The following is a 14449-nucleotide window of genomic DNA, read 5'->3' on the forward strand; positions in this document are numbered from 1 at the left end:
ACCTGAGGCAAAAAGAAAAATCAGCAATACTGATCCTGTCTTTATTTAAAATTTTGATAATTGTTCATGTTGGAATTTGTATGAATTTTTATTTTATTAAGTAATCTCTAGGCCCAGTGTAGGGCTTGAGCCTACAACCCTGAGATCAAGAGTCACATGTTCTACCGACTGAGCCAGCCAGGCACCCCAAGTACTAATATATATTATATATAGTACCTATATATATATAATATACATTATATATAGTACCTATATATAATATACATTATATATAACATATAATGTATATATATTGTATATATATAATGCATATATTTGTATATAATTGTATATATATAATGTATGTTATATATATATATATATACATACATACTATATATACTATATATATAATACTGTATGAAAATAGTATTTTTCTTGATTACATAGTTTGTGGCACCCAAGATGAATGCCTCACATCACTCACTTGGCCCTAGTGCCGGCCTGTGAGTCAGTAGGTCTGGCCTGGGACCCTAAGCTGCCTTTCACAAGGTCTCAGCTCTCTCAGCTCCAGCCACTGTTGCTGTTCTGGGGCCCATGTGTTGTGTACGGAGGCTGTAGGATTGTTTTGTCTGGGATGCAGATCATTCAATTCCAATTTAGGACGGAGATAAACATTTTATTTGCCCCTACTCATTACTTATCTCTAAAACACCTAGTAAAAAATATAAGGTAGCACATAAAATGCCTTGAAATGTCTCTTTCTCAACAAAAGCTATATGAGCTTGCTTATAGTCATTGAAAATAGTAAAAACTTCAACTTGAAAAGGAAATTCCATCAGTGCTGAAGATCTTGTATGTATTTTTTATTGAAAGATCTCTTTCCTTCAATAATGGACATTTTACATTAAAACTTTATACAACCAAAAATCTCAAAATAATATTAAAATCACACTAAGATATTTTTCATTGTTGTCTCTACTTAATTTTATTATTGGTTAAAAATATTGCAAGACACTGTAACTAATGTTTCTGCTTTAAAATAAGCAATTAAACTAAATGTCACAAGAAGAGACAATGAATACATACTATAATTTGCTGATAACTGGCTAAAATGATAATAGTAATTAATGTGTAAGAAACAATTGCACTTGAAAAATTAAAAAAGTAAACAAAAACTCTCTATATATGTTTATGAACAGAGTTAATCTGTTAACCTTGCCAAGAGAAGTATGTGTTTCAAGTTTAAAAAAAAATTTAACATAGCAATCATTGATTTAAAAAAAAAAAGTGTTTTTGTTTTGAATTTCCCCCATAGTTTGTTAATCAGAAAAGACTGCAGCACAACTAAAGCAAAATAACACTTCATTGGTATTTAGTGCAATTTGGAGTCATTTTACATGAAATATTAAACATGTACCCTTCAGGAAGTGGTTGAAAGTAAGTGCTCTGTCCCTTTCCCCTGTGTACTCTTAACTTCTAAAGACTTTCATAGGAGCTTTGTGACTAAGGCATTTCTCCTATGTGGTATGTGAGCCAGTAGAGAGTTGACTCTTCTAAGTATTCTTCTTCAGTGATCTGATTTCTTCCCCCTGTTCTCCACCCTTACTGTGGTATTATCCAAAGCTGGCAGGATGAAAGACAAAGTTTGGAAGAATTACTGTAGCACTAGAATACCAGGGCTCTAGGTGGAAAGACTGCCATTCAAAAGGGTGTTATGTTAGTAATGAAATCACTGAAAACTAACAAATGTCTACATGTTTGATTTAGAAATGAACATCAGTGTGGAAAACATGCATTGGAATATTAATTGCTTCCTGCAGGAATAAAAAAAATTCAAGTTACACTGATTCTTAACAGTCTGATCCAGTATATATAATATTAAATCCGACTTGCAAGAGTACAACTATCCGCTTGACCACACTTGCCAGTTGCTACCATGAGGTTGAGCCATCATTTCCAGAAGATGCCTTCTATATGGTAAATGACAGAATAATAACAGCACATTGCATGTTGAGGGAGCTCAGCATGATGGATACTGATAAAATGTGTTTTTGTAGGAGAGGAAAAAGGAATGTGATTCCCCTTGCACTGAGTGAAGGATGTGTACTTGTATTGTGGAGTCAGAATCTTAAAAGTTGAATATGCCGGCACCATGAAATAGAAAGTGTGGGTTTGCTGGTATGTCTATGCTTCATGCTTGCCATGTCCCTTCTTTGGACCACATGTGTGGAGCAACAAGGCCACTTTAGATTCTGAGATGTTTTTTAAAGGTAGCAAGGTGAATGCTCAAAATTATAAATGCTCTTGAACATTTGACTCTAAATATGAATCATTCAATTACGGTAAAGAAAGAAACTTTCCATAGGAAGTCCTTAGTACAAAGGCTCCAAATCTTGGCTTCCTGTCAATTTTCCCTAAAGACCTAAGGGAATATTCAGAGACATGTAATGTCAGTAGCCTCTCCTATCTTGTAATAAATGGCTGGTTTGGGGGATGGGTTATTTTTCCTCTCTCACTTTTGCTTCTTGGGGTGAAATGAGCCTCCCTTTCAGAGTTTTAAAAGCTAGATTACACTGGAAGCAGTTTCTCCCAAGGTTCTCAACCTTTGGGATGTATCAGAATTCGTCTGAAGAGTTTTGCCAGAATAGACAGTCCTGGCCCATCCTCAAAGGATCTAATTTGGTAGGTAGGACTGGGATGGAGCCAGGACATCTTAAGTACCGCTGCACTAGATGGGGATTCTCAGAGACGGAAAGAGAATATGTTGCTTCCTTTCTTCATGATGGTAAATAAAAATGTTGCCTAGGAGCCAACTGGGCCAAATGTTTAATATGTTCTTAAGGGAGTCCTGGTGTGGCAGGACCTGTAGAATAGCAGTGTGGTAGACATGTGCATGTTACAGTTTCAGACCAGGGAGAATTCAGAAAAGCAGACACGGAAAGAGGTGGCAGCCAGACTGTTACAATACCTAGTTACTCACTGCATTCAGGAGAATGGGCATTATTGTTTCTATCTATATGATCCTTTCTTTCACCATTACTGTAGAAAAGGAAAGAAACCACCAAACAAATGGTAGGGTAAACTGGAGTAGAGAATCACAAACCATTACAAATATTGGCAAAAGGACATGTTCTAAATGGTGTGTGGGTGTGTTATGTGTGGAGCGCTGTAGAATGGGCATGGTAGGCTCTCGTAAGAAGTTCTTAGTTTGGAGATTTTGCTTCGTGTGGTCCCTTGGATGGAATTTTCTCTTGAGAACGAGGAGGAGCTCAAGGCACCAGGACCTAGGATTGTGCAAATACACTCTTTACAAGGAACGCCACCAGTTCTGTTTCTAAACAATTATTTTAGAGCCTATAAAACATGCTGCTTTTCCCTAGCTTGGTTTCTTTACCTCATATAAAAAATAAATAACAAGGGCAAGAGAAGAGCCAATAACTGGCAACAGGAGTGGGTTAAGAGTCACTCTACTTAATGATCTGTGGACAGTCGCTCCAGGCCTTGGCTTTCCTTTTGGCCAACGCCAGCCAAGCTGGTTCTGTTGACACGGGGGCAGCGTCTGGGGTTGAGAACCTCTTGGTGACTTCTTTGACCAGCGGTGCAGGGGGAGCTGAATCCGAAATCTCCACTGAATCGTGTTTAGAAGGAAAAGAATAAGAATAAAAGTCAGAACCACATTTTGATGTATCAGAAGGGTAAGATTTCAGGGCCGGCCAACATGGCGGAAAAGTAGGGGGATCCATACTTCCCATGTCTCTCAGAGAGTCTAGAGGGAAAAGAGACAGGAGTCTAACAAGGAGACACTGGGACAACCTGACGGGCTGTAGGTGGGTGATTGTGAACTGGGGGAGATAAAACGGGCCGTGTAGGCATGGAGAGGAAGGATCCTCTTCTGCAGAGAGACAAAGGGAAGAGAAAGAGTGGCTGGGGAAGTGTAGGACTGTATCTAGACAAGAGAAAAACCTCCGACCAGGATGGAGAGGGATCCCATCTCTAACTCTGGGGCCTTCGTACTGGGGCCGGCTGCCCTGTTTGTGCACCTGGGGAGGAGGGGAGCCACCGCCGGGTTCGGGGGCAGGTCAGGGACGCAGTCCACAGTAGGAGAAAGCAGTCCTCTCCCTGAAGTACTGTGGCACAGGACAAAACCAGCTGGGACAACATAGGCGCTTCCCCAGGGCTGGGGCGCATGGAGCGGGAGTTTAAATCCCAGCCAAGTACCAGGGCATGGAAGTTGGCAGAGTGAGACAGACCTCCTCATCTGTGCCCACAGCACAGCGAGGACGGCGCAGTGATTTGGGACACCGGTCAGTGGAGAAGAGGCTGGGAGGTCGCCATTTTTCTCCCCACCACGACCAAGGTGGGGCCTCAGGGATGGGTCCCTGGGGCCCACAGTGGAGGTGGGACCCGCCTACACCAAACCACGCCCTTTCATGCCAGGTAACTGCATGTCTACTGGAGTGGGATAGATGCTGAGGAACCAGATGGCCCCCTCCTCCAGACTAGTGCTGCTGCATTGCCTGGATTAATTCTAGCACAATTCTTGTTATTTAGATATATTCTTCCTTCCTTTTCTCCTTATCTCTTCCCTCCTCTAGACTGGGTACTCTGGTTGTTGGTTTGTTTTAGCAGACATATTTAATCCATTCTCTTGATACATGTTCTACACCACCTCCTTTCCTTTCTCTCTCTGGAATAATCAAGCCTATAGTTTCTCTAGATAATTTTATCTTCATTTCTTTTTCTCTGCCCCCTCCTCTATTTTCCTTGCTCTCTCTCTGAATTAAGCTATTTAGTCTCTCTGCCTGGTCAATGTTTATTTTTTCCTTTACCCTGCCCCTGTCATTTCTCTCTTTGTATGTGCTCTTCCATCAGCACCACCTCCACCCTGTTCTTTACTTGTAGCTGGTGTTTCTGGTTTTTTGCTTTTTGATTGTTTTTGTTTGTTTCATTTGTGTGATTGCATGTTTTTCTTTCCTGTTTATCTGTTTTCCTTTCCACAGCTACTTCAAGGAACAAATCAAAGCACACCTGGTGGAGGGTCCAAAACATCACTACAAGTAGGGAAATAAAATAACCAAAGTTACAACAACAGAGAGCAAGTAACTCTCCAAAACACACCTCCTGAAGGGCCAGGCCCTGGACAGTGTATGACCTCCTCTTTAATAAAGCAGTGCTCACAGGTGCAGAGCACATAACAAGCTTTTAAAACTCACAAGGGATAGAAAACTAGCCAAAATGACGAAACGGAAGAATTCTCCTCAAATTCCAGGAAGGAGTGGCCACTAAAGAATTGATCAAAACAGATATAAGCAATATAAATGAACAAGAATTTAGAAAAATAGTCATAAGATTAATCACTGGGCTTGAAAAAGGCATAGAAGACAGCAGAGAATCTACTGATGCAGAGATCAAGGAACTAAAAAATAGTCATGATGAATTGAAAAATGCTATAAATGAGGTGCAAAATGGAAGTGGTCACAGCATGGATTGAAGAGGCAGAGGGGAGAAGAGGTGAATTAGAAGATAACATGGAAAAAGAGGAAGCTAAGAGATTTTAAAAAAAAGTCCAGGATCACCAGGGGAGAATTAGAGAACTAAATGATTCAATCAAATGGAACAATATCCATATCATAGGAGTTCCAGAAGAAGAAGAGAGAGAAAGAAAGGGGCTGAAGGTGTACTTGAACAAATCAGAGCTGAGAACTTTCCCAATCCAGGGAAGGAAACAGACCTTGAAATCCAAGAGGCACAGAGAACTCCCTTCAGACGTAACTTGAATCAATTTACTGCACGACATATCATAATGAAACTGGCAAAATACAAGGATAAAGAGAAAATTCTGAAAGCAGCTAGGGATAAACAGGTCTTAACATACAAAGGTAGACACATAAGGGTAGTAGCAGACCTATCTACTGGAACTTGGCAGACCAGAAAGGAATGGCAGGAGATCTTCAATGTGATGAACAGGAAAAATATGCAAGCAGTAATCCTTTATCCAGCAAGCCTGTCATTCAGAATAGAAGGAGAGATAAAGGTCTTCCCAAACAAACAAAAACTGAAGGAATTCATCCATCATAACTAAACCAGCTCTACAAGAGATCCTAAGGGGGATTCTGTGAGTGAAATGTTACAAGGACCACAAAGTACCAGAGACATCACTACAACCATGAAACCTACAGATAACACAGTGACTCTAAACCCCTATCTTTCAATAATAACACTGAATGTAAATGGACTAAATGCTCCAAAAGACAGAGGGTATCAGAATGGATTAAAAAATAAGACCCATTTTTTCCTGTCTACAAGAGACCCATTTTAGACCTGAGGACACCTTCAGATTGAAAGTGAGGGGTTGAAGAACTATCTATCATGTACTGGAAGTCAAAAGAAAGCTGGAAAAGCCATAATTATTTCAGAAAAACTAGACTTTAAAGTCCGCAACAAGAGATGAAGAATGGCATTATATAATAATTATGGGGTCTATCCAGCAGGAAGAGCTAACAATTACAAATATCTATGCACTGAATTCGGGAACACCCAAATACATAAAACAATCACAAACATAAGTAATCTTACTGGTAAGAATGTGTTAATTGTAGGGGACTTTAATACTGCACTTATAACAATGGACAGATCATCTAGACAGAAAATCAGTAAAGAAACAATGGCCCTGAATGAAACACTGGACCAGATGGACTTGACAGATATACTTAGAACTCTACATCCTGAAGCAGCAGAATATACTTTCTTCTTGAGTGCACATGGAACATTCTCCAAGCTAGATCACATTCTGGGTTACAAAACAGCCCTCAATAAATATAAAAAAATTGAGATCATACCATTCACACTTCCAGATCGCAATGCTATGAAAATTGAAATCAACCACAGGAAAAAGTCTGGAAAATCTCCAAAAGCATGGAGGTTAAATAACATCCTACTAAAGAACGAATGGGTCAACCAGGCAGTTAGAGAAAAAATACATGGAAACAAATGAAAACGAAACCACAACAATCCAAACCCTTTGGGATGCAGCAAAGGCAGTCCTAAGAGGAAAATGGCCTATCTCAAGAAACAAGAAAAATCCCAAATACAAAATCTAACTGCACACCTAAAGGAACTAGAAGCAGAACAGCAAAGACACCTCAAACCCAGCAGAAGAAGAGAAATAATAAAGATCAGAGCAGAAATAAACAATATAGAATCTAAAAAAACTGCAGAGCAGATCAATGAAACCAAGAGTTGGTTTTTTGAAAAAATAAAAATGATAAACCTCTAGCTAGGCTTCTCAAAAAGAAAAAGGAGATGACCCAAATAGATAAAATCATGAATGAAAATGGATGTATTACAACCAATGCCTCAGAAATACAAGTAATTTATCAAGGAATACTATGAAAAATTGTATGCCAGCAAACTGGACAAACGGGAAGAAATAGAAAATTTGAACAGACCCATAACTAGTGAAGAAACTGAATCAGTTATCAAAAATCTTCCAACAAATAAAGAGTCCTGGACCAGTTGGCTTCCCTGGGGAATTCTACCATACATTCAACACAGAGTTGATACCTATCCTCAAGCTGTTCCAAAAAATAGAAATGGAAGGAAAACTTCGGGACTCAACTCATTCTATGAAGCCAGCATTACTTTGATTCCCAAACCAGACAGAAACCCAGCAAAAAAAAGAGAACTATAGGCCAATATCCCTGCCGAATATGGATGCAAAAATTCTCAACAAGATACTAGCAAGTCAAATTCAACAGCATGTAAAAAGAATTATTCACTATGATCAAGTGGAATTCATTCCTGGGCTGCAGGGCTGGTTCAATATTCGCAAATCAATCAATGTGATACATCACATTAATAGAAGAAAGGAAAAGAACCATATGATCCTGTCAATAGATGCAGAAAAAGCATTTGGCAAAATACAGCATCCTTTCTTAATAAAAACCGTCAAAGTCAAGATAGAAGGAACATACTTAAACATCATAAAAGCAATTTATGAAAAGCCCACAGCTAATATCATCCTCAATAGGGAAAAACTGAGAGCTTTCCCCCTGAGATCAGGAACATGACAGGGATGTCCATTCTCACTGCTGTTGTTTAACATAGTGTTGGAAGTGCTAGCGTCAGCAATCAGACAACAAAAGGAAATCAAAGGCATCAGAATTGGCAAAGAAGAGGGCGCCTGGGTGGCTCAGTCAGTTAAATGTCCAACTTTGGCTCAGGTCATGATCTCATGGTCTGTGAGTTCAAGCCCTGTGTCGGGCTCTGTGCTGATAGCTCAGAGCCTGGAGCCTGCTTCAGATTCTGTGTCTCCTTCTCTCTCTGTCCCTTCCCCACTCACACTCTGTCTCTCTCCCTCTCTCAAAGATAAACATTAAAAAAAAATTAAGAAAAATTGGCAAAGAAGAAGTCAAACTGTCACTTTTCGCAGATGACATGATACTCTACATGGAAAACCCAATAGACTCCACCCAAAAGTCTGCTAGAAGGGATACATGAATTCAGCAAAATTGCAGGGTACAAAATCAATGTATCAAAATCTTGCATTTTTATATACCAATAATGAAGCAACAGAAAGAGAAATAAAGAAACTGATCCCATTTACAATTGCAACAAGAACCATAAAATACCTCGGAATAAACCTAACCAAAGATGTACAAGATCTGTATGCTGAAAACTATAGAAAGTTTATGAAGGAAATTGAAGAAGTCACAAAGAATTGGAAAAACATTCCATGCTCATGGATTGGAAGAATAAATATTATTAAAATGTTAATACTACCAAAAGCAATCTATACATTCAATGCAATCCCAATCAAAATTGCACCAGTATTCTTCTCAAAGCTAGAACAAACAATCCTAAAATTTGTATGGAACCACAAAGACCCTGAATAGCCAAAGTAATATGGAAGAAGAAAACCAAAACGGGAGGCATCACAATCCCAGACTTTAGCCTCTACTACAAAACTGTAATCATCAAGACTGTATGGTCATTGGCACAAAAACAGACAGACCAATGGAATAGAATAGGGAACCCAGAATTGGACCCACAAATGTATGGCCAACTAATCTCTGACAAAGTAGGAAAGAACATCCAGTGGAAAAAAGAAAGTCTCTTTAACAAATGGTGCTGGGAGATCTGGACAGCAACATGCAGAAGATTGAAACTAGATCACTTTCTTACAGCATACATAAAAATAAACTCCAAATGGATGAAAGACCTGAATGTGAGACAGGAAACCATCAAAACCCTAGAGGAGAAAGCAGGCAACAACCTCTTTGACCTCAGCTACAACAATTTCATGCTCGACCTGTCTCCAAAGGCAAGGGAATTAAAACAAAGATGAACTATTGGGACCTCATCAAGATAAAAAGTTTCTGCACTGCAAAGGAAACAATCAACAAAACTAAAAGGCAACCAACGGAATGGGAAAAGATATTTGCAAATGACATATTGGATAAAGGGCTAGTATCTAAAATCTATACAGAACTCACCATACTCCACACCCGAAAAACAAATGATCCAGTGAAGAAATGAAAGACATGAATAGACAGTTCTCCAAACAAGACATCTAGATGGCCAACAGACACATGAAATGATGCTCAACGTCACTCATCATCAGGGAAGTAAAAATCAAAGCCACGCTGAGATACCACCTCACACCAGTCAGAGCAGCTAAAATGAACAAATCAGGAAAACACAGATGCTGGCGAGGATGTGGAGAAAAGGGAACCCTCTTGCACTGCTAATGGATTCATGCAAACTGGTGCAGCCGCTCTGGAAAACAGTGTGGAGGTTCCTCAAAAAATTAAAAATAGAACTACCCTATGACCCAGCAATAGCACTGCTAGGAATTTAACCAAGGGATACAGGAGTGCTGATGTATAGGGGCACTTGTACCCCAATGTTTATAGCAGCACTTTCAACAATAGCCAAATTATGGAAAGAGCCTAAATGTCCATCAGCTGATGAATGGATAAAGAAACTGTGTTTATGTACACAATGGAATACTACGTGGCAATGAGAAAGAACGAAATCTAGCCATCTGAAGCAACATGGATGGAACTGGAGGGTATTATGCTAAGTGAAATAAGTCAGAGAAAGATACCATATGTTTTCACTCATACGTGGAACTTGAGAAACTTAACAGAAGACCATGGGGGAGGGGAAGGGGGGAAAAGTTACAAACAGAGAGGGAGGGAGGCAAACCATAAGAGACTCTTAAAAACTGAGAATAAACTGAGGGTTGGTGGAGGAGAGAGGCAAGTGGGTGATGGGCATTGACAAGGGATGAGCTCATTGTTGGGATGAGCACTGGGTGTTGTATGGAAACCAATTTGACAATAAATTATATTAAAAAAAAAAAGTAAAAGATTCAGAAAGGAAAACCCAGTGAAACACTGGGCATCTTTAGTGAGAACAATTAGGGGAAGAAAGTGGGTGATCATAACTTACATACAGAATTAGAATATGGTTGGTTTTAATTTCACAGTTTCTAGAAGCCTAAGTTTTTGTGCACAGCTCTGCCTACATGATAATAAGAAATAAAAGGTAAATGTTGTCATTCTAGCTATACAACCAGTCAATTCCAGGAAGAAAAAGATCAAACCAGCAGTTTGAACTTATCAAACTGGTGAGGTCAGAAGCTCCCCTCTGTACCAAGCTCGCGCTGGGGGCCTCCACTCCCTGCCGGCTCTCTAGACTTTCAGGCTGGCCTCACAATTCCAACACTTGTTTTATCAGATCTTAGAGACCTCCTAAGGTGAGGGATCTTGGCTTCTCTCTGAGTCCTATTTACTGCCCGTGGCGATGGCCTACACAGAATGAGAACTCTACAAATACTGACTGAAAAGACAAATACAAAAATAAAGGTTTGCTTTATTAAGCTGTAGCCACTCTGAACTGCATTAACTCTTTAGAGCGTCCAAGAAGTCTGTCAGAGAAAGGTATGTGATCTCTGACTCTGGAACTTTATTTTGAAAGAATGATCTTGGTGGCACACCCGTTTGTTTAGAACCTTCAATTCTTGGGTGTCAGATCAAATGAAATTATGCCCATGGAGGTTATTGAGAAATTATACGGTGCTCCAAAGTGGTTTTCAAATATAAAGGATTTTTCTCTCCTCACCAAAATATTAAGTATAGCGTTAGTGGTTGAGACCTCTTTGCATTTCCATACCCAAGCTGGCAGGTAACAAAGGCATTACAAAGCCTAGATCTGGGGGGTGGGTGCCCTCTAGGGAACAGGGTTGCTCAGAAGGGAAAACAGGCCCTGTTAACCTCTGGGAGGAAGCTTGTTCCCATTCATATCCCTCCTTCAAGTGATTTGTAACAAGGTAACAGTTGGAAACATGACCAATCATTTTAATAGAATAAAGAATTTTTTTAAATGTGTGTCTTTTATATGTCATGAATAGGACACCCTGCTGTTAATTAATGTGGTCAGAAACTTGCTATCTGAATCCCCATCAGTGAGCAGAGACCTTCCCACTTTGCCTGGAGTATCTGAGCCCCGTGGGTCACTGATTCAGAGAAGCAGCTTCCAGTTCCAGCTAGGTGCAGAGCCCCAAGCAGGGGTTTTCAGATTTAGCCTCCACAAATTTAAGTTTATTGTGTCAAAGGAAACTGGACCCTGAGTGCACTTTTCAGCTCAGGTTTGATGTGAACCCCTTTACATACAACCCTGTGCTGCTCTGAGCCCGTCAAAACCCCACATCGCTTAAATTTTACCTAAACTTCACCCTTTTCCCCCCAAATCCTCTGATAATCTTGCCTCTTCCTTTCTTTAGGTGGTTCTTCTGGTACATGGTCTCCCTTACAGGAGAGCAAGTTAGCAAACCTCATTTTGTTGGGGCTACAGGCAGCGGGGTGTCGGAGAGGGAGGGCTTGTTTGATGTCCAGGAATTTAGGGAGCCAGGTGACACCACACTGGTAGCCTGGAACTGGCTGCAGTGGGAGGATTTACCCCACGAAAACTCAAATGCTAAAATCAGAGGTCTCCCCAGTCCCTGAAGGGTGACCGTTAACCATTTACCACCATACCACTGGTGGTGGGGAGCTGCTGGTGGTCTTTACCAGAAGTGCTTTCTCAAAGCTGACCTCTGGGGCTGTGAAGAGACTCGCACGCTGTGCCCGTTCCCAAACTCAAGGATGTAAAGTGGCTGTGAGAAGACAAGCCTGTCACCGCAGTTACACGGAATCCGACCTGCTCTCCCTACCTGTCACAGATGTGGGAAGAGTGTTGGCCTTTTTCAGCTGTTCCCTGCGCTCAAGCCTGGACGCTGCGGTGTCCGGCTTCTTCTCCTCCAGCTGTGGGCTGTGCTTGTGCAAGGAGCCTGCTCTGCTGATACTGCTGCTTCCAGGCTGCAGGATGACACCGACCTGGGTGGGCAGAGAGGGCAAGTGTGTGTTCAACCTCAGGACACGGAAAGACTGACCGTGCAAGGCCTTGGGGGGGCTTCTGCCTGCCAGCCCCCCAACCTCTGCCTCTGAAGGAGAAACGGGACTGCACTTGGGAGCAATGTGTGGCCAACCATGAGGCCAGCCATAGAGCAGCTCAAGACAAAGGTCCCAAAAGAGGGAAAGCCACTTTTGTAGGAGTTCCAGTGAACAGACTATAAAATCAGGGCCACAGAGCAAGACTCCTGATTCTTCTCCCAGCTCACTGCTCAAATGCATTCACTTTCCTATTTCTCACATAACTGCAGTGTGTGTGGATCACTGCTAATAATCACGGACTCTACCAAATCAGGTTAACCTGACAGCACAAGGAAACCAAACAAAATTACTACTTGAAAACACTTCCCTGGTTTAATGGTTGCCAATTTATTTACTGCTCTACCCTAAGCATTCACCACTCCCAGCTAGCTTTTTTTTTTTAAACCCTTGTGACCTACCTAAAAGATAGCCAAACTCGAGAAGGAAAAGTTAAAGCTGAAGACCAGGCTACTCACGTTCTCTCTGGAGAGCTTTTCTGCCTGTTTGGCCTCCCTGGCTTGCTTCCTCTCCTCTCGAGTAGCTTGCTGCTCCCGAAACCCCTTCTGTTTCTGCAGTGCTAACGTTATCCACAGTGGCTGCGCAGTTTCAACCTTCTCCGCAAGTTTGGAGCCATCTAACGAGTGCCTGCTCTGAAGGACAGGCTTTTCTGGGGACAAAAAAAAAGACTGCTGTTACGATTTATATGATGTATCTGGGGGCGTCTGGCTGGCTCAGTTGGTAGAGCTGTGGCTCATGATCTCGGAGTCATGACTTCGAGTCCCACATTGGGCGTAGAGATTAAACTTTAAAAAAAAATTAAGGGGCGCCTGGGTGGCGCAGTCGGTTAAGCGTCCGACTTCAGCCAGGTCACGATCTCGCGGTCTGTGAGTTAGAGCCCTGCGTCGGGCTCTGGGCTGATGGCTCGGAGCCTGGAGCCTGTTTCCGATTCTGTGTCTCCCTCTCTCTCTGCCCCTCCCCCGTTCATGCTCTGTCTCTCTCTGTCCCAAAAATAATAAACGTTGAAAAAAAAATTAAAAAAATTAAAAAGCAGTATACATTTGGTCTTCATGCCCATTTCTAGAACACAGTAAAACCCTTGGAATTTCCTAAGTGATGAGAGCATAAGGTGTCCCTCATTCCGTTAATGAGATGACTTTGGGACCAGCCTTAAGGCTGGGGGCTGGTTGCCAGAGGAGCCAACCATGTGATCAGGTTTGAATCTTTCGTTCCCACCCCCCAACCTCTGGGGAGGGGAGCAGGACTAGAGGCTGATTTCAATTGCCAATGGCTGATGAGTTAATTGGTCATGCATATATAGTGAAACCTCCATAAAAACCCAAAAGGACAGGGTTCAGGGAGTTTCCAGCTGGTGAACACATGGAGATTTGTGGGGAGAGGGGTCCTTTGAGGGCATGCAAGCTCCATGCCCCTTCCCCATACCCTGTCCTTATGGATCATTTCCATCTGGCTGTTCCTGAGTTACATCCTTTTATAATAAACTGGTTATCTAATAAGTAAAATGTTTCCCTGAGTTCTGTGAGGCGCTCTTCCAAATTAACTGAACTCAAGCAGGCGGTCGTGGGAATATCCGATTTAAGTTGGTCAGAAGCATAGGTGATGACCTGGATGTGGGAATGGCATCTGAAGTGGGGACAGTCTTGTGGGACAGGTAGACAGCATCAGAACTGATATGAATGATATGAAATGTAAGAAAACCAGCTAGTATCTGAGGACGGGTTGATGGTGTGGAGACCTGCCCACCGCACCACCCCCCCACCCCCGCCCACCTCACTGGAATAGTGATCAGAACTGGTAAAGGCAAGGGTACCTGGGTGGCTCAGTCGGTTGAGCATCCAACTTCGGCTCAGGTCATGATCTCGTGGTTCATGAGTTCAAGCCCCACATTGGGCTCACTGCTGTCAGTCTGTCAGCACACAGCCCGCTTCAGATCCTCTGTCCCCCTCTCCCTACCCCTACCCTGCTTGCGGTCT

The 14449-nt window shown here is 41.8% G+C and overlaps 1 protein-coding gene across 8 annotated transcripts in view; it reads right to left on the reverse strand.

Moving 5' to 3' along the window:
- Positions 1-830: 830 nt before the first annotated feature.
- The window catches only part of CRACD (capping protein inhibiting regulator of actin dynamics), a 173082-nt gene continuing 159463 nt past the window's right edge, over positions 831-14449 (reverse strand). For all 8 annotated transcript variants that reach the window (XM_045056344.1, XM_045056345.1, XM_045056349.1 and 5 more), the window contains 3 exons: positions 12935-13125; positions 12200-12362; positions 831-3610 (listed from right to left, as the gene is read on the reverse strand). In XM_045056344.1, coding sequence (XP_044912279.1) covers positions 3450-3610; positions 12200-12362; positions 12935-13125 — 515 coding nt within the window. In that variant the 3' untranslated portion in view covers positions 831-3449. The remainder of the gene's footprint in view (positions 3611-12199; positions 12363-12934; positions 13126-14449) is intronic.

Source organism: Felis catus, chromosome B1 (genome assembly GCF_018350175.1).
Source record: "Felis catus isolate Fca126 chromosome B1, F.catus_Fca126_mat1.0, whole genome shotgun sequence".
Lineage (NCBI taxonomy): Eukaryota > Metazoa > Chordata > Mammalia > Carnivora > Felidae > Felis > Felis catus.